This window comes from Dermochelys coriacea, chromosome 11 (assembly GCF_009764565.3).
Source record: "Dermochelys coriacea isolate rDerCor1 chromosome 11, rDerCor1.pri.v4, whole genome shotgun sequence".
In the NCBI taxonomy this organism is placed as follows: Eukaryota; Metazoa; Chordata; order Testudines; family Dermochelyidae; genus Dermochelys; species Dermochelys coriacea.
The window spans coordinates 17574679-17600733 of record NC_050078.2 but is presented as its reverse complement, the minus strand read 5'-3'; the positions used below and the strand labels follow the sequence as shown (position 1 = coordinate 17600733).

Genomic DNA, 26055 nt, shown 5'->3' with positions numbered 1-26055 from the left:
TTTTGTGTTAACTGGTTCCTATGTCATTATAATTTACATAATTTTTTTCTTTCTATTGTGATTGTATGTTTAGCTTAGTAACAAGGCATATCAAATAGGAGCCAAAAAGATACACTCTACTTTTGGTTATTCTTTCTGACTCTTGCCAGGGCACAAAAATATGCTCTTCAGACATTTAGAAAAGCTATAGGAGAAACATTTAACATTTACCCCCAAATGTATAAAATAGTATTGTTCCTTCAATTTTAGAATTACAGTAAAACAGCAATTAAAAACTGTCAGTATTTAGGTCTAAATTCTTAAGGAATGCATTTTAAGTCAACAACTGGGGGCAATAGAATGCTAAATGATGCACAAAAATGACAGAAGTAGTTGGTGCGATGTTGTGGTTAGAGCAGGTGAATAAGGCAGGACAGCTGGGTTTTGTCTGTGGCTTTATCAGTTAACCAACCAGTTCCTGCTCCACTGAAGTAATTGAAGCAATTGTGGGCTTTCACTGTGTGACCCTGGATAAGTCATTTAACTTTTCCACGCCTCAGTTTACCTATTTTTAAAATGGATAACCTGTCAAACGGGGGTGTTTGGGGTTTAGTGGCCAAGATTTTTCAAAATGACTAGTGATTGTGGTTGTCTCTGTTTTTGAGTGTCTAATATGAGATATGTTAAAGCAAGCTATGTTCAGAAGGTGGGAGTACATCACTTTGTGAAAACCAGGCTCTCTTGAAGTGTCTCATGCAGATGTCTCATGTAGATGCTCAAAAAATTAAGGCACCTAAAATTACTAGTCACTTCTGACAATTTTGGCTAATGTGTGTAAGTTAAAGTGGGTGGAAGGTGCAGTATAAATGCAAATGCTTGTCACTATATATTGGCTCCTAGACCAACAGAAAATAGGTGGTTTGGCTTTCTAGCTGCACACTTAAGTTAGAGATTTCATTTGTGTGCATTAAGGATCATCAGATTTAAAAAAAATACAAAGTAGTAAGTGTGTTTTTGTATTCAGAATTGCAGGCACGATGACTTGCTCATTAATATACCTACCCCTCCACGTTGTACTCACCTTTTCATTATGTGTAAAGAAGATACTTAAAACATCTCACTCATATCGTTGATTAAACAGCAATCTTAAACCTAGAGAAAAATTAGTAGTAGGCAATTGCTTATATTTTATATTTAACAATAAGCTTTTTTCTCCAAATCCTCTGTAATTCCTCATTAGTTGCAGTTTGAAATACTTGCCCCGAGGGAGTTAAAAAAACTAAATCCAGGAGCATTCCATTTGCCCAAAGGCCTATGGATATATCTGCAAGATTAAACCTATAGGTATTTATTCAAATTTAGAAAGATTTAAATTATTGGCAAATAGTTTTAAGAGTCACAATTGAAAATGAACATTCAGCACATTAGATACAGATATCTCTCCTGCTAATGGATTCATTTCCAATTGGACACCTCTTGATTTAGTAAATGATACTCGTGTTTCATCTTACGAGGTATCAAGGTTCCTTCCTCACTCTGAACTCTAGGGTACAGATGTGGGGACCTGCATGAAAAAACCCCTCAGCTTATTTTTACCAGCCTAGGTTAAAACTTCCCCAAGGTACAAACTATTTTACCTTTTGTCCCTGGACTTTATTGCTGCCACCACCAAGTGTCTAACAAATATACAACAGGGAAAGAGCCTGCTTGGAAATGTCTTCCCCCCCCCCCCCCCAAAAAAAAATCCTCCCAAACCATACACCCCCCTTTCCTGGGGAAGGCTTGATAAAAATCCTCACCAATTTGCATAGGTGAACACAGACCCAAACCCTTGGATCTTAAGAACAATGAAAAAGCAATCAGGTTCTTAAAAGAAGAATTTTAACTAAAGAAAAGTAAAAGAATCACCTCTGTAAACAGGATGGTAAATACCTTACAGGGTAATCAGATTCAAAACATAGAAAATCCCTCTAGGCAAAACCTTAAGTTACAAAAAGACACAAAAACAGGAATATACATTCCATTCAGCACAACTTATTTTATCAGCCATTTAAGCAAAACAGAATCTAACACATATCTAACTAGATTGCTTATTAGCCCTTTACAGGAGTTCTGACCTGCATTCCTGCTCTGGTCCCGGCAAAGGCAACACACAGACAGAGAGAACCTTTGTTTTTCCCCTCCAGCTTTGAAAGTATTTTGTCTCCTCATTGGTCATTTTGGTCAGGTGCCAGTGAGGTTATCCTAGTTTCTTAACCCTTTACAGGTGAAAGGGTTTTTCCTCTGGCCAGGAGGGATTTAATAGTGTTTACCCTTCCCTTTATATTTATGACACAAGGGTACATAGCCCTAATTGAAAAATGAATTACCCACAAACCTCCAGCAATCTCAGACTGCACAGTGGTATATTTTAAAATGCAAAAATCTTACATTTCCAAAACAATGACAGTTTATTTTGTTGAATAGGATTAGAAACTCAGTCTACATGCCAAGGGATTTCTCCAAGCACATGATATGCTAGAGGAATGCAGAGAGGAATGTATAAAAAGGTTTAGGATAGCTAGGATTAAGAAAATGTATTACAGTTGTACTCAGTAAACTGATAGGAGGGAAGAAATTGCTTTTGAAATGAGACACTAACAGACAGCTTAACATAGGTACAAGCGTATTATGCTAGTACTTTGTTAATAAAAATACTGCAAACAGCTTCATTTTATGTTGGTATTGAAATGTTATCATAAGTACAAAAATATGCTTGCTATATGGAAGAAAGCTAATAAAGCAGTGGCGATAATTTGGAGCAGATATGAACTTTAAATTTGAATGATAAAATAATGCATTTTCTTGTATTTGTCTTTTGATATTACAATTAGTCACAATATCAGACTTTATTCGCAAGATGGCACAATTCATATGTGTATCCAATAAAAAGAAACGGAGGACTTGTGGCACCTTAGAGACTAACCAATTTGTTAGAGCATAAGCTTTCATGAACTACAGCTCACTTCATCGGATGCATAAAGTGGAAAATATTATGGGGAGATTTTATATATCCAGAGTGTATCCAGAGTGCTTTTAATTTTCTTGAAGTCTACAAACATTCTGGCCAGGTCTAAACTAAGAGTGCTTTGCTGATCGAACTATACTTGTGTTTGGATGCATAACTGGCAAAAGCACAATTTTGCTGGTATAACTACATCCATACTGGGGGCTTTTGGTGGTACAGCTATTTCAGTCACAAATGGCATCTCCTCACTGACAGCTATTCTGCCAAAAGTTTGTAGTCTATACCTAGCCTCTATCTGCCTCAGTAATGAGCTTGATTTCCCCGACCCCCACAGACAACACTGAGACCTGATTAAACATATTCCACAATTTGCAAACCTAGCTTAAATTGATTATACAGAAAGATAAATAGACAGGGAGTCTTAGGGCTTGTATTACTTTAACTATACTGGTCTAGTTACAGATGTAATCACCCCTAATGTGGACATAATTATACTGGTATAAAGGTGCTTGTATAACTTATTCCCATATGGTAAGGATAATAAGCTACACTGGTATAAGGCATCTTTAACACCAGTATAAACACATCCACCCTAGGGGTATACCAGTATAAGTATACCAGTTAAAAATCAAACCTCTAACCAATATAGATATATGAATATAAAAATGGTGTGTAGACCAGGTCTTAGAACTCCATCTGCCCTGCATGGGTTCACCTGGCCTGCGAGCTAATTCCAGCGTATAACACTGAGTTTCTGTTGAAGACAAAGCATACTCCCTTCCTGCAGAACAGGTAGAATTTTTGATATTCCAGAACTGTGGGTTACTGCTGTTCAGTGGTTATTCTTAGATATAAAAGCATCTGTTATATACAGGTACTCTTTCAGGGAGTTTTTTGTTGTTGTTGCCCTTCTTCCTTGCTGGACATTGATATCTAAATTTGGGTTCTTCAGAATTCGGGGCTTTGCATTGTAATGAAGTAGTATCGGGCAATGATTGCTTCTTTTCAGCTTTTGTAATATTTAATTAAGGTTTTTAAAGGATCACTTTCTTTGTGTTGATACTTGCTTACAGAACAACAAACTGAGTTCCTGCTAAATTATTTATTAGGTTAGGACAGGGGTGCCCAACCTGTAGTTCCGGAGCTACGTGCAGCTCTTCAGAAGTTAATATGCAGCTCCTTGTCGAGGCACCAACTCTGGGGCTGGAGTTACAGGTGCCAACTTTCCAATGTGCTGAGGGGTGCTCACTGCTCAGCCCCTGGCTCTGCCACAGACCCTGCCCCACTCCACAGCCTGCTGTGCCCAACCTTTCTCCTCCCCTCGAGAGCCTCCTGCAACGCCACGAAACAGCTGATTAGGAGGTGCGGGGAAGGAGAGGGAGGCGCTGATCGGTGGAGCTGCCGGTGGGTGTGAGGTGCTGGGAACAGGAGGGGGGAGCTGATGGGGGACTGCTGACATATTACTATGGCTCTTTGGCAATGTACATTGGTAAATTCTGGCTCCTTCTTATCTCAGGTTGGTCACCCCTGGGTTAGGAGGCTCATCTGAGGCTTTGTTTCCACCAGATTTGGGTAAAATGCATGCTATCTGTTCACTAAGTAACTTACCAAGGCCCTGATTCTGCAGACATTTTAAGATGTGGATAGTCCTATTGAAGTCAGTGGTACTACTTTGCACTAAGTTACTCATATGTGGAAGAGTTTGCAGGATTGAGGCCCAACGCAGGTGGCTATGTAGCTTTTTTAGTCTTTCTATTTCCCATTTGCATAGATTCAGAATCTTTTGAAATATTGTATCTACTGTACAACAATAGATGAATACAGTAATACCCAAATAGTGGTTTGTTAAAGCTTTAAAAACCAAAACAAGTAATGGTTTAAGGGTTTTGCTTGCTAAGCCTAATTTTCATAGTCATCTAAGCACAGGTATTGGCATAAATCTAGACATGTCCAAAGGTATTCCCATATTTTCATGATAGCATAAGTTACATAAGTAAGATATGAACTACATAAGTATGTGGGGAACTCACTGAGATAGTTGTATCAAGCCCATTGTCTTCCAGCAGTCTAGTGAAATGGCTCCAATGTAAGCCAATTTCCTTTTTTCCCCAGACATTCATAGGCTGGACTCTTAGCTGGTGTAAATTGGCATAGCCCCATTGCCTGCAATAGAGGATCTGGCCCCACATGCATGCCATTTCACTCATTTTCTTCATTGGCATACTAATTGGGGGACACACTCTAATAATGCTTACTGGTGCTGAATAGTACCTTAATTCACAAGTAATGGAGTAAGTTACTGCTCAACATGAATAAGAGTATCAGAATATGATCATCAACTACATGGACATGTAAACATCAGAAAAAATTGTACCTGTTTAGATTTATTTTGAATAATCTTCTAGTATTCCTGAAAGATGACTGTATTAGAGACTGTCTCCTGTTTGTAGAACAGGAAGAACATGGGTAGTGGTGGTTTAAATTATCCAGGACTACCTCACATATGTTTTTTCAGTCCCAGGCATGAGGAAGACCCCCTCCTACAGAGGGAAGAAAATGAAAGCATTTTGCTTGGGAAGTGAATGCCCCTGCATTCTTGCCATATCTGAATAAATTTACCTCAGGTATATCTATGGCCTTCATTACCTTAGTATCTGAGTACCTCAAATATTAAATTTATTTATCCTCACAATACGCCTAGGAGGTAGGCAGCTATGACCACCTACATTTTACAGATGGGAAACTGAGGCAAATGAAGCCTAAATAACTTCCCAAGGTCACAGAGGAAGTCTGTGGCAGAGCAGAGACTTGAGCAGAGGTCTCCCAAGTCCTAGACTAGTGCCTTAACCACTGGACCATCTTTCCTCTGTGGGAGACATGCAGCATGGGTTGATTTATGTTTCCCATTTAAAAACACATACGTGTAATTTATTTTAATCATTATGAAAACTAAATCCTAGAGGTGGATAAGTTTGTGCTAAATATTTATATGGAGAAAGATCCCCTTTTGACTAAACCCTGGTGAGCTTCCCAATACATATTGCAAAACAGAATGATATAGCTTTAAAAATCCTTCTGTCCTTGTTTTACTTCACTCATGTCATATGAAAAGGTAACAAGTTTAATGTTCAAATAGTACGTTATTTAGACATTTTGGAGTACAATTTGAAAGCCTCAAATGAGGGCTCATCCATAGGACTCCCATTAAACTCAATGGGAGCTGCATGGCTAAAAACCCACACAGCAGTTTGAAAATGTACCTCGTGCTGTGCTGAAGGTAGATGCTTAAAGAGTAAGTGCTTGAAAAGGGGGGAGTAAGTGATGGAATGGCTTTCACTCTTCAATCAGGCCAAAAATCCTCTTCCACCTAAATGATTTTCCTTTGGAGTGGAGTCCCCAGCCTCATGATTCTCCCTTTCCTACAAAGGAAATATAATAAAACATGCTGAAAATAAATAAAAAACCATAAAGGTGTCTGAATGTTCTCCTGTTTTCTCTCTCTCTTAATTTCTTACTTCCTTGTTTTAATTCTCTTTCCATTCCTTTTCTTTCCTTGCATCTCATTTGTACCATCATACTCTCTTCTTTCAGTTCTCCCATCTCATTTCCACTTTCCTTCTCTTTTCTCTCCCTTTTCTGTTCTCTTCCCTGGACTCCAAGTCGTTAAATTTATTAAAATTTATTAAAATTAAAATTTGTTAGTCTCTAAGGTGCCACAAGTACTCCTTTTCTTTTTGCGAATACAGACTAACACGGCTGCTACTCTGAAACCTGTGATTATGCAAGGCACTGAATTTAGCCGTATAGAGTGGAAAATTTGTTAGTCTCTAAGGTGCCACAAGTACTCCTTTTCTTTTTGCGAATACAGACTAACACGGCTGCTACTCTGAAACCTGTGATTATGCAAGGCACTGAATTTAGCCGTATAGAGTGGAAAATTTGTTAGTCTCTAAGGTGCCACAAGTACTCCTTTTCTTTTTGCGAATACAGACTAACACGGCTGCTACTCTGAAACCTGTGATTATGCATCCTTTCTATAGCATCTCAATTCAAGTCTTGTGAAGAACACCACATAGTCTGGTTTCCCCTCTTTCTGTATTTTAACCATTATAAGCCCTGTAATATATAGGGCTACTCCCAGAGTAAGGCACTATTCATTGTACGAGCAATAACATCTGGCCCATCATTACCAATTACTAGATATTAGTCATTAATTTTTCAAGTGTCTCAATCAAACACGCCGCACACTTGTAGAAAATATTATACTAAAGAGCAATTGCTTTTTAATTATAATGGTAAATATTTTTAAAGCACTGAGTCCAATTGTTCCCCAGGGAAATGTCATTGAAGCCAATGGGATTACCATCTGGATGAATTTGGCCCTTAAAGCCTAATGTGGGTTTTCTTTTTTCCATTGTTGCCTGATAAAATAGGATAATGGCTGTAGTACAGCAGCACAATTAGGAAGATGTGAGCAACAATGTATAACATAATTTTTCCTGGTCTGAGTGATTGGAATGTGCAGCATTAAAACTGTTAATGACAAAATATTGTCTACAAAATTCTTTTGTAGTCAATTTCACAAACTGTGAAATTCTGCACCTACTGTACATCAACGTCCAGACCTGTATGAGTTATTTAAGGCTTTTTCAGCCATCTTTAGGGCATGCTCAGTCATGATGTATAGACGCTGTATTTTTACTGCCTCATTATTAATTCTTTGGTTGTAGAAGAGCTGTCAATATCATTTTTAGGGAGACTATTGCTGCCTAACATGTTACAAATAATTAAGCCCTTGGAGACCATTATTCTAATTACTTATTACTTGCTCAACCATTTTGCTATATTGCTCAAATTTGGTGAAGATTAAGAACATTAAAATTAAGTCCTTTCCTTCTTATAAGTCTCTGGAACAACTTGTTTCCTTGTTTGTTTTTTAACTACCTGAAATTTAATACCTGAAATTTAGATTTCTTTGCGACTATTATATAGACAAATTATTATATCCATCATCCATATTAGTAAAACTTTTTAGAATAAGGAAGGTACTTTTTAGAAGAGAACTGCTGTTTATGTCACTAGTTATTCCTCACCTCTAGTCTCAATTGTATCTTTGAGGCAGAGCTCTCATACATCCTGGAGCATGTGTGGGATCAGAGAGTACTGCCCCTCAGGGAATTTCCATGCACATGAGAGGACTTAACTTGATGCAGCATACTCCTCTCTCTGCCCCCATTCAGCTTTGCTGGTCAGTGGAGGTTGGAAAAGCAAATACATTCCTCTCCTCACTGTGTTTTGTTGTTCATGGGGTACTACAAGTCATCAATCCCTGTGCTCTGGTGAGGCTGGGCCCTGCTGAAGCAAAGAGAAGGCAAGGAGAGGAAGGCTTCTTACTCACTGCACAGCAGCCAGGCAAAACCTAGCCCTCTCTATTTAGGTTTAGCTACTTGAAAATCTCCAATCAGATTATGTTAGAGGGGAGAAAACAAAAACCAAATTCTGGCCCAACATTTAAAACCAGACTGTACCTGGCAGAAGCCTGAATTTTATACATGTAATATGTGGATAGGGATTATCATCAGGCTGTAAGATCTTGTGGTTTACACCTTCGCTACTGTAGAACTCATTTGGAATATTCATTCATTATTCATGCAGTGTTGCTGGCTCATGAGACTTTGTGTGTCTCAGGATATTTGATGTTTTTCTGAAAGCCCCTAGCTCCTGGAGTCATGTGATTACATGAGAATCTCAGTTCTCATTTAAAAAAAATCTTAACCCTCATATTTTCAGAGAAAAGCTGGAAAGGTGAACCTTAAAGGATCAAAAATCATAAAATACAAATCCCCCACTTTATTATTTTAAAACTTATTTTAAGCCAAACTCATGATATTGTGCAATGTTTTGGGTCCTGAGTCAGGATTTTTGGACTCCCAGGTTTGTGCATGTTACAGAGGGCCTATAGCGTGCCCTTTTCTTGGGTTTTGTGGGGAGACAAGATCAGTGTGGGGGAAACTTCCACCCCACACTCCCATTTGTACAGACTGTATGACAGGCCTTATGTGTAGTGCACTGCAGAGGTTTGGCCTTAGGGGTATGCCTACAGTACATGGCTCTGGGGTATCACAGCCCTTTATTGAGAATTATATTTTTAACAAAAAACTTCTTTTATGGGACCAAATCCTGAGGTCCTTATTCACTAAATAGCTAGTTAGCACAATTAGCACCTTACTTTTATGGACATTAAAATCACAAGTAAAAATTAAAGTTAAAAACAATGAAATGTAATACTTTTTAGTTCTGGAGGAGTTAGGGTATTTTATGTAGACTTTAATGTAATAAAACTTCCATTAAATATTAATAATGTGCATAGTAGCCACTTAAAATAATTCTGTATTTTAACTATTACTTTTGTATTGCAAAATAAATATAAAATGTGGAAATATTTTTTTTCTTTTTAGCCCCACATACATTTGCCAGGTATCTTTTTAAACTCTGAGTCCATAGTATGAGTACTAAATCGTCCAAACTAGTTAAAAGACAGAACAAAGATCTTCAATACCATTCTTCATTCAAGATCAAATTGTCTGTTTAAAATTATGTGAGCAGGATCATATGCTATTGATATGAAATGTACATCATAGTATCATAACAATACAGAGACCGGAGAGCTGCCAGTACATTTGAAGTTATTTAGATATGTATTACTGTATGCAACTTAGTCAGATAACTCATGGAAACAGCATTAGTTTTGCTCAGTCACAGTAATGAAATGATATAAAATAGAAACAGAGAATATGTCTTGTCATGTATTGCTTAGACCAAGGATTCGTGACTGCCAGCTTCTATTCCTTTGTCAAGTCACTTACTTCATACTCAAATATAAAATGAGTATACAGTAAAATTATACTAACCTCCCCAATCATAATTGCATGCACAAAACCCTATCATTCTCTGATCACTTCTTAGCAAAAATTTTAATGCATGCTTGCTTACATACATATCACTTGCTGGTGTTTATAAACTATACATCGTATTTCCTAGTATACAATGAATTATTATAGTTATTGATACACTGCATTTGAATGAACAAAGTATATTTTGTGGTGCATAATCTTCATCTCCGCTTCTTTTTTTATTCACATACTAATTTGCAAAATTCAGTAATTTGCAGCGGGTCTCACAGTCATTTGTGTGAATTACAAAAGTTCTGGTATAATAGTAATCAAAGGGATGTTGTGATTAACTGAGGGCGAATCTGTCATCAGATACACAGGCAACGCCTACTGTCCTCTGTTACATGAGTATAACCTGGGAGAATTTAGTCTTTAATGACTGTAAAGCACTTTGAAATCCCTGGATGAAAGGCACTGTAGAAAAATACTATTAGTAATACTATGAATTATTGGCCAGTTCTTGAAGTCTGTCCTACTCAAGAAAACTATATAAAGCCAACTTCAAAGGGATCTAGGGAATTTCTAAAGCCCTTAAAACTACCTCAAAAATCACAGGACTTTTGGAAGTGTTGATGCCATGATAAGAGAAAGTTATTACTGGAATAGAGATGGTTCCAGATAAAGAATAATTCTTGAGTACATAATCATCAGGAATCAAACAAATGTAGGTGATGCAATCTCTGTTATGAGATGAGAAACCTTTTGATAGACTCAGAAAACTCTGCAGGAAACTTGTAAACTGAAAACAGATAATGGTAATTCCTCATAGAATAAAATACCCTTCTTCTTCTTTGCCTTCCTCCATCTGCCATCAGTTCTGCGGATAGCACTCTTGTGTGTCTACTAGAAAACTATATAGTATGAGCCTGAAAATTTCATGATGCATGCAGTGTGGTGTGAAAACACATGAGAACTGTTTAACGTTCAGGGGATTTCCACAAATAGTCATCGATGACAGACCTAGTTTTCACCTTGCACTTCTCTGTATTCACTTCATCCTTTCAAAAGTTGTTGTCTTCCACACAGCACCATCACTATTAATAATAAACGCATAGATATTTCTGTGTCCACACATACAGATGTTCTTGGAATGGCTATGAAGCTTCATTCAAAATGAGACTAACGCTTTTGGTTGGTTTTAAATGTCATAACATACCCACGAGTGAATTAAAACCTGCAGTCAGTCTCTCTCTCTCTCTCTCTCTCTCTCTCTCTCTGCCAAAGTGCTTTTTTTTAAAGTAGTTTTACCAAAGTAAAGACTATATAATATATTGTGTGTGTATAGATATGCGTGCACACCTACACACAATCTGTGTTTAAAAATTAGAAATCTACTTTTACAGCAAGGATGTATAGTTTGTTTCAGTGTTCTTGATGTTTTGAGATATCTGACGTACTGTGTAATTTTATGTGATGCATGGGGTAGAAGTACAGATAAAACTTAAGACCATAAACTAAATCTGACCTGAGGACAAGATTTCTTTACATGTGTATTTGTATTTATTTATAAAAAATGAGAGAGTACATTTATTTATAAAAAATGAGATTGTACATTTTTTTAAAATCCGTAACACATTAATGGAGGGAAAATAGCTCCTTCCAATATACAAGGCATTAGACTGGAGCTGAGTCAGTAGAGTGTTTTGCCATTAACTTCAGTGGGGCCAGAATTTCGCCCCTGAGTTCTACTCCCAGCATTACCTGGGATCTTGGGCAAGTTACTTTACATTGCTGTTCCTCTGCTTCCTGTCTAATCCTTTGCTGTTTTGTCTACTTCATTGCACTATATATATATATATATATATATGTATAGTGCAATGCCTAGCATGATAGAACCTTAATCTCAGTTTGGACATCTAGGTACTACTATAATACAAATAATAAATGAATGCATCCTCCTATTACTTCTTTACTGGGGGGCGGGGGATAGTGTTGGTTAGGGTGATGCAAAAGAAGTTTTAAGTGCTAGACCAGAATGGATACTAAGGTCTATTTTATTTTTTGAGGAATGCTGCAGGGCTGAATTATCTGCTCAGAGCCTGATATGGAATTTTCTGAGTGGTGAAGCAGCAAACTCTGACCTGGCATTTCCCAGTTGGCAAGCATTAGTACCGATGAACCGAATAGAAGACATTTTGTATCTGTGCGCACACGTGCTTTCTCTCTCTTTATGAGATTTATTTCCTGAAATGTTGAATGGGTTTGTGTATATGTAGACTTTTTCCCATATGGTGCTGTAATGCACATATTTTTAGCAGCATAGTGCTCTGAAAAGAAAATGAAACTTACAGGAAAATACAAGGGTAGGGCAGGTTAATGCTTTCATCAGAAAAATGAAAATCTTTGGTGTAAGCGTACTTGGACTGAGTGGCTAACATAAACAATTCAAAGACTCCTTAAGCAGAATCTCAACTCATGCAGCATAAATATCGATCACTTAGAAGACACAGCCACAGGCAGACTTGAATGGAGAGCAATTAATTTGGAGAGCAAATGTTTGTGAACACTTTGAGAAAGAAAAACTGGTTGAAAAAAGGGTCAAGCATCATGCCATGTTTTCAATGGGAGACATTTCTGTGTGATGCCTACCATGACCTTGCTCCTTGCAGATCGGACTGTGCAACCACAAGAGCACACACAAGATGCCATGATGTCATCATCAGACACGACTGACTACTATATAGTTCATCAATGTCACTGTGGTTCAAAATTTATATGCTATTTCCCAGATAAAGTCTGCCAGGAGGGGAAGGCCTCACTAGAGGACTAATTCCTGGGGGCAAGAGGCTATTTCTCAAACTGGATTGGGGGAGGGCCTGGCCAAACTTTAAAATAGTGTATTACATTTTACTGGTATATACTTTAATTGTGCAGACTAATGTAGATTATAATATAACAATTAACTTTTATTAATGCTCTCATAAATTAGAAGCACTGAATGCTGATTTAATGAGGAAATAGATTAAATTATTGTGGTACAGCATGTTTGGTTAAGCAGTTCCTTCTAAAATGGAAGACCGGAATTCAAATAAAAAAGGAATGCTAGCAATAGCAGTCGGTAAACCACAATGGCAGTGCCTGACAAACTTTGCTAAAGCTGAATCTAAGGGCATTTGACTTGCCTTTTTGGCAGATGTCTATTTATTCTTTCTCCTTGTTGTACTCTTCCACTGATACCTGATTAAAGGGAAATCAGGACCTTTGGAAATCTAAAGTAAATTTCATTGTACATGCTGAATCAGCTTGTCTTTATACATTTCTTTAATATCAACAAACAAACAAAAATATATTTAACCTCCAGTTAGAACAACTCTGCCTGTCGTCTGGGTGAGTTTGTCACATTCTGTATTTTGTTCTGCTAGTGTAAACTGGAGTTTTGCTAGAAAGAGTATCTGATCACTATACTCCACATAGAAAAGTGTACAATCAATCCCTACAAAGTTCTTAGACAAAATGAGTTTCTGCTTCGCATGCACGCACGCACGCAATCTAGGACAGTCAACCTAACTGTGCACAGAAAATAGGCTAAGAGAAGCTATCATGCAATAAATGACCTCTATTATAGGGCTTTTCACAATTTGTTTTCATAGGTGGTTTGATTTTTTGCACCTACATTGTTTTTCATTCATATTATTGTCCTTGATCCTGCTAACACAGAATTCAATGACAAAACTCCCATTAACTTCAGTGAGAGGTGGATCTGTTCCTCGTTTTCTTTCCTGATTTAAGTATGTTTATTCATTTACATGGGCTTTTCATAATATTATAGATATATATCAGTAGAAAGAGACTCCATCCTCAGGCTCTACGCTACCAGCATTCCCAGCTATCTTTGAGACACCACTGACTTCCTGAGGAAACTACAATCCATCGGTGATCTTCCTGAAAACACCATCCTGGCCATTATGGATGTAGAAGCCCTCTACACCAACATTCCACACAAAGATGGACCATAAGCCATCAGGAACAGTATCCCCAATAATGTCACAGTTAACCTGGTGGCTGAACTTTGTGACTTTGTCCCCACCTGTAACTATTTCACATTTGGGACAACGTATACCTTCAAATCAGCGGCACTGCGATGGGTACCCGCATGACCCCACAGTATGCCAACATTTTTATGGCTGACTTAGAACAATGCTTCCTCCGTTCTCGTCCCCTAATGCCCCTACTCTACTTGCGCTACATTGATGACATCTTCATCATCTGGACCCATGGAAAAGAAGCCCTTGAGGAATTCCACCATGATTTCAACAATTTCTATCCCACCATCAACCTCAGCCTGGACCAGTCCACACATGAGATCCACTTCCTGGACACTACGGTGCTAATAAGCAATGGTCACATAAACACCACAATACTGGAAACCTACTGACCGGTATTCCTACCTACATGCCTCCGGCTTTCACCCAGATCACACCACACGATCCATTGTCTACAGCCAAGCTCTACGATACAACCGCATTTGCTCCAACCCCTCAGACAGAGACAAACACCTACAAGATCTCTATCAAGCATTCTTACAACTACAATACCCACTTGCTGAAGTGAAGAAACAGATTGACAGAGCTAGAAGAGTACCCAGAAGTCACCTACTACAGAATAGGCCCAACAAAGAAAATAACAGAACGCCACTAGCCATCACCTTCAGCCCCCAACTAAAACCTGTCCAACGCATCATCAAGGATCTACAACCTATCCTGAAGACGACCCATTAGTCTCACAGATCTTGGGAGACAGGCCAGTCCTTGCTTACAGACAGCCCCCCAACCTGAAGCAAATACTCACCAGCAACCACACACCACACAACAGAACCACTAACTCAGGAACCTATCCTTGCAACAAAGCCTGTTGCCAACTATGTTTACATATCTATTCAGGAGACACCATTATAGGGCCTAATCACATCAGCCACACTGTCAGAGGCTCGTTCACCTGCACATCTACCAATGTGATATATGCCATCATGTGCCAGCAATGCCCCTCTGCCATGTACATTGGCCAAATTGGACAGTCTCTACGTAAAAGAATAAATGGGCATAAATCAGCTGTCAAGAATTATAACATTCAAAAACCAGTCAGAGAACACTTCAATCTCTCTGGTCACTCGATTACAGACCTAAGAGTGGCTATTCTTCAACAAAAAAACTTCAAAAACAGACTCCAACGAGAGACTGCTGAATTGGAATTAATTTGCAAACTGGATACAATTAATTTAGGCTTGAATAGAGACTGGGAATGGATATGTCATTACACAAAATAAAACTATTTCCCCATGTTATTCCCCCCCCCCCCAACCCCCACTGTTCCTCAGACATTCTTGTCAACTGCTGGAAATGGCCTACCTTGATTATCACCACAAAAGGTTTTCTTCTTCCCCCGCCCCCCGCTCTCCTGCTGGTAATAGCTCATCTTAAGTGATCACTCTCCTTACAGTGTGTATGGTGACACCCATTGTTTCATATTCTCTGTGTACATAAATCTCCCCACTGTATTTTCCACTGAGTGCATCCGATGAAGTGAGCTGTAGCTCACAAAAGCTTATGCTCAAATAAATTTGTTAGTCTCTAAGGTGCCACAAGTACTCCTTTTCTTTTTGCGAATACAGACTAACACGGCTGCTACTCTGAAACCTGCTATATTAATAACTTTAAAAATTAGGGGTTCACATTTTAGGGATTAAAATATACATCATCTTTTATGGATTATATTCTGAATCAAAAGGATTTGGCCTCCTGAGTAAAAAGGCTCTGATTAAGGTCAGCCGATGAGCAGAAATGGTTCCAGTCTGCTACTGAAAAACTATATACCACTGTCTGCACTGGAGATTAGAGCTGGCTTATTCTTATTCACATTTGGTCAACAGATGGTCTAACTATTCCATGTGTATTCTGGTAATGCAAAAACATGCACATCAACTAAAAAAATATAATAAAAAAAAGGGAAATGTCACTGGGCATCTGACTAGGATGAATGCCTCACAATGCCTGCTTCTCAGGAAGTAGGATGTTGCTGGCTGACTATAAAAGAGGGAACTAAGCAAGCAGGAATGTTGTCATTAGATTAGTAACTACTGATTCTGATCAGACTGATCAGTTTTTTTTTGTTTTTTTGTTTTGTTTTGTTTTTTTCCACCAAATGCATCCGATGAAGTGAGCTGTAGCTCACGAAAGCTTATGCTCTAATAAATTTGTTAGTCTCTAAGGTGCCACAAGTACTCCTTTTCTTTTTGATCAGACTGAAAGACTCAATTGACAACCAGGTGCACAAAAGTTATGTAAGGACGGTACCGTTGCCCCTTGTCCGGTGTGGGTAGCTAACATTTGGGGCCTTACTGGGTTGTTTCCATTAGGAGAAAAAATTGATTAAGAGAGTCAGGTATTTCTTTGGTGCAGTCCTCTTTATTTACAAAGAAGGTTCACAACGTCCTGTTTCTGTGAACTTAGTAGGAACAAACAGTAGCAGGTAGTTTCCTTACTCACAATCTCCAAGCCTGTTTTTCTAGCCAGTCTTGTACTCCAATGAGCTCTGTCTACTCCCTATCAAGGTCACTCTCATGACAGCTTCTCTGGCTCTCTAGTTGTTTCTGCTTCTGACACACCTGGACAAACACAACTCCAACCAATCAAAGCCCTAACCCCTGCACTAGCAATCAGTCCCCATGGAACCCATTTATCCATATGGCTTGATTTTTGATTAGCCCTACATGTGGCCTGGTGCCTTGGACAGTGGCTTCCATTATCTAAAGCTATCTTACTCAATAAAGGAGCCAAATTGCTTCTTTCATTCAGCCTGAATTAAGAGTAGCTAGCGTGCCCATCAGCTTTAACAAGCTCTGTGATTGCAGATCGATCAAAGGCATGCTTGATGGCAGCCGTTAATACCTACCAGCATAATAGCACAAACATTCTTTCTTTTTTTAATGTCTGAGCTGAGATTGACTAAACTCTCATGATGTTATAGTGCCAGACTGTGGGATGTATGTGCATGGGATGTAAGTGGGGAAAAGCTTACCAGGCAGTGCACTTGTGCCTCTAGAGCAGAATGAGCCATGATCCCAGTCTTTGCACTCTACCTCCCTCCACAGTAGCTAGCGTTGCTGTGCTAGGAGGGAGCACATACTGGACCCATTCACAGAACTGTGTCTGAATTAGCCTCTCCACATTCTGGTTGAGTTGGCTAGAACTTCTTCAGGCACTCCTGCTGCAGCGCAGCCCATCCTCGACCCTCAGTGCCAGGAGGAAGTCAAGCTGGAAATCAAATTGGCTTTTACTTCATTCCAAACACCTCAAAAGCCTTCAAGGTCAACTAGTTTGCTCCACACTCCTACATCTTGATCTCTTCATTACATTGGTGGTATTTTATGAGTGACAGCTCACCTCAACCCCTTTTTGCAGTAGGACCGTAAAGGATATTGCTCCCACTGCTACTGCATTAACATTCACCTTTTAATTTGGTGGCCACAGATTATACTGGACTGAAGTGAAGAGGGGGAAAAACAGCAATAAGGTATGCCCACTTTCTCAATCCTTCAGAAGGCGAGTCATCATCACAGTTGTAAATTTTATTGACGCATTTTCACAGAATTCTAGTTGTGATGTTTTCTTTTAATACAAACCAAACATACATGGAGTGGGAAAATTATAAGACATTTTATTTAAATTATCTTGGAACATACCTGGGGAATAAAGGAATCAAGCCAGAAATTTTCTTTGGGGATGAACTGTCCACATTATACACAACTGATTAGAAATGCAATGGTACTCAAAAGAAGTTGTGGTATTACATTTTTCTGGAAAATTATGAATGTTTTTTTAAATGACATTAATTTTATCATTTTGCTGCTGCTACAACACTGACATCAAGAAGATGCCTGCTAGCTGCAAATGTTGTATGATGTTTATTAAACTCTCTTTGTAGCGTGGATAAAAAGGAAGCTCTCACTACCTTACACGTGTAAAAGGTAAAGAAGCTCTTTAAATGTGTTAATCATGGGCTTATGTATAGAAGCGAAGAAAGTTCCAAGCCCAGAATGTCCTAAGAATATTAATTTGCTAGTAGCCAGTAGAATTATGTATTTTGTCCTTTAAATGACCCTAAGACTAAATGTCTTATCCACATGCAGAGATTTCTGATCTTTAAAATGTTTTTGTATTTTCATTCTCCAGGATGGAGGAGACGGTGAGAAATCTTCTGCAGAATGAAGGATCCCCAGACCAGAATGGAGAGGGAACAGTTAATATCATGAAGGTGTATCAGGTATTGGTAGCTTTTCTATTGTTTACATATTTAAAAAAATCTAACCAGTGCTCTATATTTCTGACATCCATGTCCAAGTATTTTTGTTCTGTCTTTGAATTATGAATGCTGGTCATCTATTATTATTAAATAATTCAACATATCTGGTTCCTCCTTCTTTTCTCCATGTATTCTCCCCCTACTGCTTAAGGTTTTCTATTTCCATAATTACATTTTTATCTTCTTGCTCCTTCCCAAGAAACTCTTCGCTTTATTATTTTGATTGTTGCATGTACCTTTCAGAAGGGAAACGTGAACCAAATGTTAAGCCTTATTAAAGAACATGAAATTTATAATAAAATATTCCAAAGTGCCTAAGTCACAAGATTTTATCAGAAGACTGTCACAGCAATGTTCTGTCAACCCATATTTTCAGAGGTGATAGAACCCTGTAGAAAGCTTCAAAAATTTGTCTTACTTGTGTGGTAGGTGTGCTTTGTCACTTGAACCTGTGATACAGGGAAGGTGAGCGTCCCATTGAACACAGAGTACTAAGGGTCTAGAACAGAGTTGGTTCTGGAGAGAAAAACTGAGGGAGAACCAAGTTGACGGAGGAAGCTTATATTGTGGTTTATGATTTATTAGAATTTTACTTCACCCAAGAAGAGCATGAGATTTGAGCTAACCGAGGGCCTTTACATTCTGTTGAGGATGTTGAGATATATTCTGCCCATTTACACTGACATTCTGAAAATTCACTTATTTAAATATTTAATAAAGACAGTCCCAATGATTCTAAAAGTTGCATTTCCTTCGTCAGACAGAGAAGGCCTCAGTGCGTATTCATACCTTTACTAACAATCCTACAAGAAATAAAATATTGAAACATGACCTACTTTGCAGTTCTCCAGATAATGAGACACTTGTGAAAAACAGTGTATAAATACTTTCATGTCCCTTCTTACAACCAGAGCATGAGGATAGACTAAAATGCAAAGCCAAACAACAGTTATACCTGATCAGAGCTTCAGAATCATAGGCAGTTAAGACTTAATCTAAGGTTATGTATATGTTCAAGTAACTGACATGGAAATAAATGTAAAGGTGATTCATTGTGTGATTTGGTTGTTAAGGTACATGACTAAGATTCACAGCTGTCATGGATTCTATTTTTTAGATCTGCTGCTATCATGTCTGATCTTGGACAAGCCACTTATTGTCCCTGTTAACCTGTCTGGGCTCTAGTTTTCCTGTGTGTAAACTGGGGATACTAATAGTAGCTAACCTCACACAGTGCTATTCTGCTACTTAAATAATTTAACACTGGGATTCTTATATGGGAAGTCCTGTATAATTACAACATGCATTTAATTGTTCAGTTTATTTATTATATAAAAAATGTGCTAAAAGCAGTTTCTTCTTTACTGAAAGAATGGCCAGCCTACTGCATCATATGACAGTGATGAACAGAGGGAGTGAAAAATGAGGAAAATTGTTCTTGAACATTTTACTTATTCTGAATTGCTTTTCAGTTCAGCCATGTTGTCAGGGTCCCCCCCCCACTCTGAACTCTGGGGTACAGCTGTCGGGACCCACACAAAAGACCCTTAAGCTTATATTCTACCAGCTTAGGTTAAAACTTCCCGAAGGCACAAATTCCTTTCCTTGTCCTTCAATGGTATTGCTGCCACCACCAAGTGGTTTACACAAAAATTCAGGGAAGGGTCACTTGGAATCCCTATCCCCCCCAAAATATCCCCCCAAGCAGTTGTCTTAGCAATGTGAGCACAGACCAGACCCTTTGTCTTCAGGACACTGAAATCAATCAGGTTCTTTTTTTTAAAAAAAGAACTTTATTTATAAAGAAAAAAGTAAACGAATCACACCTGAAAAATCAGGATGGTAGGTAACTTTACAAGGTAATAAAGAGATTTAAAACACAGAGGATTCCCCTTTGGGCTCAGCTTCACAGTTACAAAAACAGGAATAAAACTAACTCTGTAGCATAGGAAAATTCACAAGCCAAAACAAAAAATAACCTAACGCATTTCCTTGCCCTACTTACAATTTCTGTAGTTTTAGATGGATTATTCCAGGTATATTTTCAGGAGATTTTGTACCTGCTTGGCTTCTCCCTCTGTCCAGAGAGGGAACAACCAAAGAGAACAACAACAAATTCTTCACCCCTCAGATTTGGTTTGTGCTCACATTGCTAAGGCAACTGCTTGGGGGGATATAGTAAACTACTAAAGCTTTATTAGCTAAGAAAAGGAAATGAGAGTTATTGAAACCTTAAAACAGGTAAAATATATGCACAGGTGAGTCACAGTTTGTAAATTTAAATGGTAGCAGTGATGTAATAAACTGTCAGTTTCCCAAAAGTCTTTTCAGGATACCTAGATTGTTTCTGGAGATCTCCGATTTGCATCTGGCATACTTCCCTATAAGAGTCCAAACAGTCCAGAGACAAAGGATCTTTCCTTGAATCCATATTTACAGCTTCTCACAGAAAACAAGCTGACAGTGTCAATACCTACATAGGCTTTTGATGACAGAGAGCGAGGAATTCATTTTGAGTCTTTGACCTCCAATCATCACTCACTATGGACCATTTGCTTTGCAATTAGCTCTTTTCTGTTAGAGTTCTTCATTGCATCCTACAAGCTTCTTTCTCCTTTGATGGGTTATTTAATTACCATGTAAATGTTTGCTATTACATTATAAGAGGATACATATAAGTAAAACAATGCAAGTAACATTCCATTAGTTTTCATTAACTTTAAACACCAAATACACTCTGATACATTTAACACTCACTTTCAACTATCCTAATGCACAAGTGAATTGGCTTGGGGCTTTGGCATGAGCTGACACTTAGTCTGCCAGTGTCACACTTACTGTACATTCCAAATAAACTGGGGGAAAGTGTTAGTTTGAAACATGCTTTGGCAAATAATGAAAATGTAGTGATACCGAAATGTTTCATGAGTTTGTGTCAGTTTTGCCAAATTGTTTAAGTTGAAGGGGGGGGGGAAACCCAAAATTCCAAATAAGTTGCAACATTTCATTTAGACATTTATGAAGAAAAGTTTCAATTTCTAAAATTTGAAATGACTTTTCATTTTGAAGTTTCCTTCAATTTTATTTTTTAAAATGTAAAAAGAGCTCAAAATTTAATTGAAATATTTCATTTTGGGTTGAACAAACCAATTTGTTCAACCTGAAAACATTTTTGCACCCATTTTTTGGAATTGCTAGTAGGCTGAAAATTCATTTAGTCACATAACTCTCATTCCTAATGCTTTATTGAGTGCAATTTTCAAATGTATAAGTACAGTTGGTACTATTTTTCTAAAGCAGAACACACCTGTGAGTTTAATTATCAGTTATCCAGAAATTTTTTGGCACAATAAAATCCAATATTTTGGAACAAATCAGAAAATATAGAAGGAGATCTGTAGAGTGGCTCTTTAACATGAATTGTTGATACTGTGTCCCATATTCCCTGACACGTATGGTAAGTTAGTTTCACTATGTGCAGCCTGTTCAAATTAATATTTGAGTAGTCATAAAACACTGTGCACTAAAGACTTTTGATCTATTGACTATTGGACACATTTGTTTTTTACAAACCCAATGATTGTTCTGGGACATATAAAACTGAGTATTTATTACAATACCAATATGCCTGACTCCAGAATAAATATTGCTGTTAATTAAGTTCATATCATAGAATCATGGAAATGTAGGGATGAAAGGGACTTGGAGAAGTCATCAAATCCAGCTCCCTGAGCTGAGGCAGGACCCAGTAACTCTACAGCATCCATGACAGGTGTTTGTCCAATGGGTTCTTAAAAACATCTTAAAAAATCCCCTAATGATGGGGATTCCACAGCCTTCCTTGAAACCTATTCCAGAAGCTACCCTTTTAGCTGGAATGTTTTTCCTAATATCTTGCTGCAGATTATCAGAATATCTGCCTTGCTGTAGATTAAGCCCATTACTTTTTGTCCTACTTTCAGTGGTTGTGGAGAACAATTGAACAGTCCTCTTTATAACAGCCCTTAACATATTTGGAGATAAGCCCCCCCCCCCCAATCTTCCTTTCTTAAGACAGGTCAGGTTTTCTAAACCTTTTAGCATTTTTGTTGCTCTCCTCTGGACTCTCCGATTTATTCACATCTTTCCTAAAGTGTGGCACCCAGAATTGGACACAGTACTCCAGCTGAGGCCTCACCAGTGCCGAGTAGAGCAGGACAATTACTTCCCATGACTTACATGAAACACTCCTGTTAGAATAGCTGTCATAGGGCATCTCTCTCGAACACACCCCTTGTGTCCCATTGTGGCCCTACAGGCATGCTGCACTTAGTGTCCTTTGGGTCTTTTCAGACAATCACCCAGACCAGGTTAGTCCAATGCCTCTTTGCAGTATCTGGACTTGCAGTTTATTTATTCTACAGAAGGTAACTCACTTATTTAGCTGTACAAGTTCATGCCCACTCTGGATCCATGTAAGAGTCCTGGTCAGTTTTCTCCCCAGTCCCAGACCTTCTTCCAGAGCTGGGTTGTACTTTGGACAATCCCTCTGTCCCTCTCCTTAGGACAGGAGCTCTCTATTTCTCTTCCTTGGAGCTGGAGTTACACTTTAGAGCTGTAGAGCCTGAGGCAGCTTCTCCTGCAGCTGGCCCTTTTCACGATCAGTCCTTCAGCTGGTTGTGGGGGTTCAGCCTAGGAGAGTTCAGCAGGCAGACCTTCCCCAGCTGCTGTCTTCTTCCTGCTGACACAGGGCCCTTCAGGAGCTGTCATACTCCCTTTGGTGTCTACAGGCATCTTCCCAGCTATGAGGGAGGAGACTGCATTTATGCTGGTTCCCTTCTTGATAGAGAAGAAAGCTTTGCCCCAACTTCTCTGAGCTTCGGTCCCTTAAAGAGCAGTACCAGGGTTTCCTCCCAAATCCTACTTACTCCTGGAACTGCTTCTCTCTCCTGATAACTCCCAAGTATCTTGTATCTATATTCGGACATTTCAACTCAAAAGAGTCATGTCAGGTGATGGGGTGGACTGATGAGTATCCAGGGCAACCCTTGAAGAGCAGACTGCCCTGTCATTACACCCCAGAATGATATTAGCCTTGTTTGCAGCTGCATCACACTGTTGATTCATACTCAGTTTGTAATCCATTATAACCCCAGATCCTTTTAAGCAGTGCCAACTATTCCCCATTTTGTAGTTGTGCATTTGACTTTTCCTTTCTAAATGCAGTACATTGCACTTGTTTTTATTGAATTTCATTTTGTCAATTTCAGACCAATTCTCTAATTTTGCAAAGTCATTTTGAATTCTAATCCCATCCTCCAAAGCCCTCCCATCTTGGAGTAATCTGCAGATGTTATAAGAATAGTCTCCACTCCATTATCTAAGTCGTTACTGAAAACATTGAACAGTACATGACCCAGGACTGACCCCTGTGGGACGCCACTAGATATACCCTCCCAGTTTGACAGTGAACCATTGATAACTACTCTTTAAGTACAGTTGTGAACCCACCTCATAGTAATTGTATCTCAACCACATTTTCCTAGTTTGAGCATGAAAATGTCATGTAGGATAGCATCAAAAAACTTACTAACATAAAGATTAATCACATCTACTGCTCCCCCCTATCCACTAGGCCACTTACCCTGTCAGAGAACAAAATAAATTTGGTTTGGCATGATTTGTTCTGGACAAATCCATGCTGACTATTCCTTATAACCCCATTATCTTCTAGTTGCTTACAAACTGATAGTTTTAATAATTTGTTCCAGTATCTTTCCAGGATCAAAATTAGGCTGACTGGTCTATAATTCCCCAGGTCCTATTCATTCCCCTTTTTAAATATAGGGACATTGTTTGCCCTTCTCCAGTCCTCTGGGACGTCACCCATCCTCCAAGAGTTCTCAAAGATAATTGCTAACGGTTCTGAGATTGCTTCAGCTAGTTCCTTATGTATCCTAAGATGAATTTCATCAAACTCTGCTGACTTGAATAGACCTAACTTGTCTAAATATTCTTTAACTTGTTCTTTGCCTATTTTGTCTTACATTCATTCCCCCTCGATGTTAATATTAATGTTGTTGAGTATCTGGTCACCATTAACTATTTTAGTGAAGACAGAAGCAAAATAGGCAGTAAAGACCTCTGTCTTCTTGACGTCATCAGTTATTGGCTCTCCTTCCCTGCTAAGGAGGGAACCTACATTTTCTTTCATCTTTCTCTTGCTTCTAATATATTAATAGATCCCATTCTTATGGCCTTCTATCCATTGTTTGGTGTAACTCACTTTGTGCCTTAGCCTTTCTGATTTTGTCTCTATATGCTTATGCTATTCTTTTGTACTCCTCCTTAGCAATGTGTCCATATTTCCACATTTCCTTTTTGATTTCCAGGTCATTAATGATGGCAACATATTGGCTTCTTACTGTTCTTTCTGTATTTCCTTCACATTGGGATAGTATGCAGTTGTGCCTTTAATATTGTCTTCTTGAGATAGGGTTTCCAATTTTGGTTGGAGGTATTCCGGCAGGTTTTGTCACACAAAATAATCTTTAATTAAAGATTAATCTTTAATTCCTGGAGTCGTATGACAGGGTTCTGGGCAAAGACTTGCTGATTCAGCCCTCTGTCATGCCAGCTCCCATTTAGGGGAATACATTAGAGCTGGCCAGAGATAACCTGGCCCTAATAGGGGGAAAAGAGACAGTTGCCACCCAATTAGCCTAGGGCTGTATAAAAGGGGAAGAAAGCTAAGGGAGGAGTTGAAAGAAAGTGGAAAAAGTAGGGAGTGGAAGCAGGGAGGTAACTTCTTCCTCCCGCCTGCCTGCAGATGGTGACGGGCCAAATGTACATGGTAAAATGGTGGTGAGACCAAGCCTATGAATAAACTTACCAGTGGTTACTAACCCCAGTGTCTCAGAGTGACTTTGTGGACCTAGCAGAGGCAGGAACCAAGGGGGCCCTGCCGTGCCCTGCTACAAGACCCCAGGACAATCCTGGAGGGTTGGCAACCCTACCCTGAGAGTCTTCCAGTTCTCCTGAACTCCTTTAGCTCTTAAATTTTCTGCCTTGGGACTTTACATACCAGTTCTCAGAGTGTTTTAAAGCCTGATTTTTTTGAAGTCCATTGTCCTTATTCTGCTGCTCTCATTCCTTCCTTTCCTTAGAATCATGAAATCTATCATTTCATGTTCAGTTTCACCCAAATTGCCTTCCACCTTTAGATTCACAAGCAGTTCCACCGTGTTGGTCAGAATCTAGTCTCAAATGGCTGTCCCCTGGTTACTTGCTCCACTTTCTGAAACAAAAAGTTGGCACCAATACATTCCAATAACTTATTGGACATTTTGTGTTTTGCCATATTACTTTTCCAACAAATGCCTGGGTAAAGTCCCCCCACTGCTTCTGGGGGTTATGTTTTGGATATTTCTGTTGTTTGTTCTAGAAATGGCTCATTTACCTAGTCCTCCTAATTTGGTGATCTATAGTAGATCTCTACCATGGTGTCACTCCTGGTTTTTCCCCTTACTTTTAGTGACTCACAACTGGTCTGCCTTTCATCTCCTTCTGGACCTCAATAGAAGTGTGTAATGTAATTTGATGTATAATGCAGCACCTACTCCTTCCTGTCCTTCCTGGCAGGAATACCAGTATTCCAATCATAAGATTAATTCCACCAAGTATCTGTGATGCCAAATGTCATAATTTATCTTATGTACTAATACAGTACACTGTAATCTTCCAGTTTATTCCCATACTCCTTGCATTTATATACAGATATCTCAGAGGTTGAGCAGATTCCCTTATTGCTTTCCCTCTTGTTGCTTCTGTGGCCCCACT

General features: G+C 38.7%; 1 protein-coding gene across 5 annotated transcripts in view; it reads left to right on the top strand.

The window, feature by feature from the left end:
• The window catches only part of NCKAP5 (NCK associated protein 5), a 644081-nt gene that overhangs the window by 424781 nt on the left and 193245 nt on the right, over nt 1–26055 (top strand). For all 5 annotated transcript variants that reach the window (XM_043505027.1, XM_043505028.1, XM_043505024.1 and 2 more), the window contains one exon: nt 18108–18198. In XM_043505027.1, the coding sequence (XP_043360962.1) occupies nt 18108–18198 (91 nt within the window). The remainder of the gene's footprint in view (nt 1–18107; nt 18199–26055) is intronic.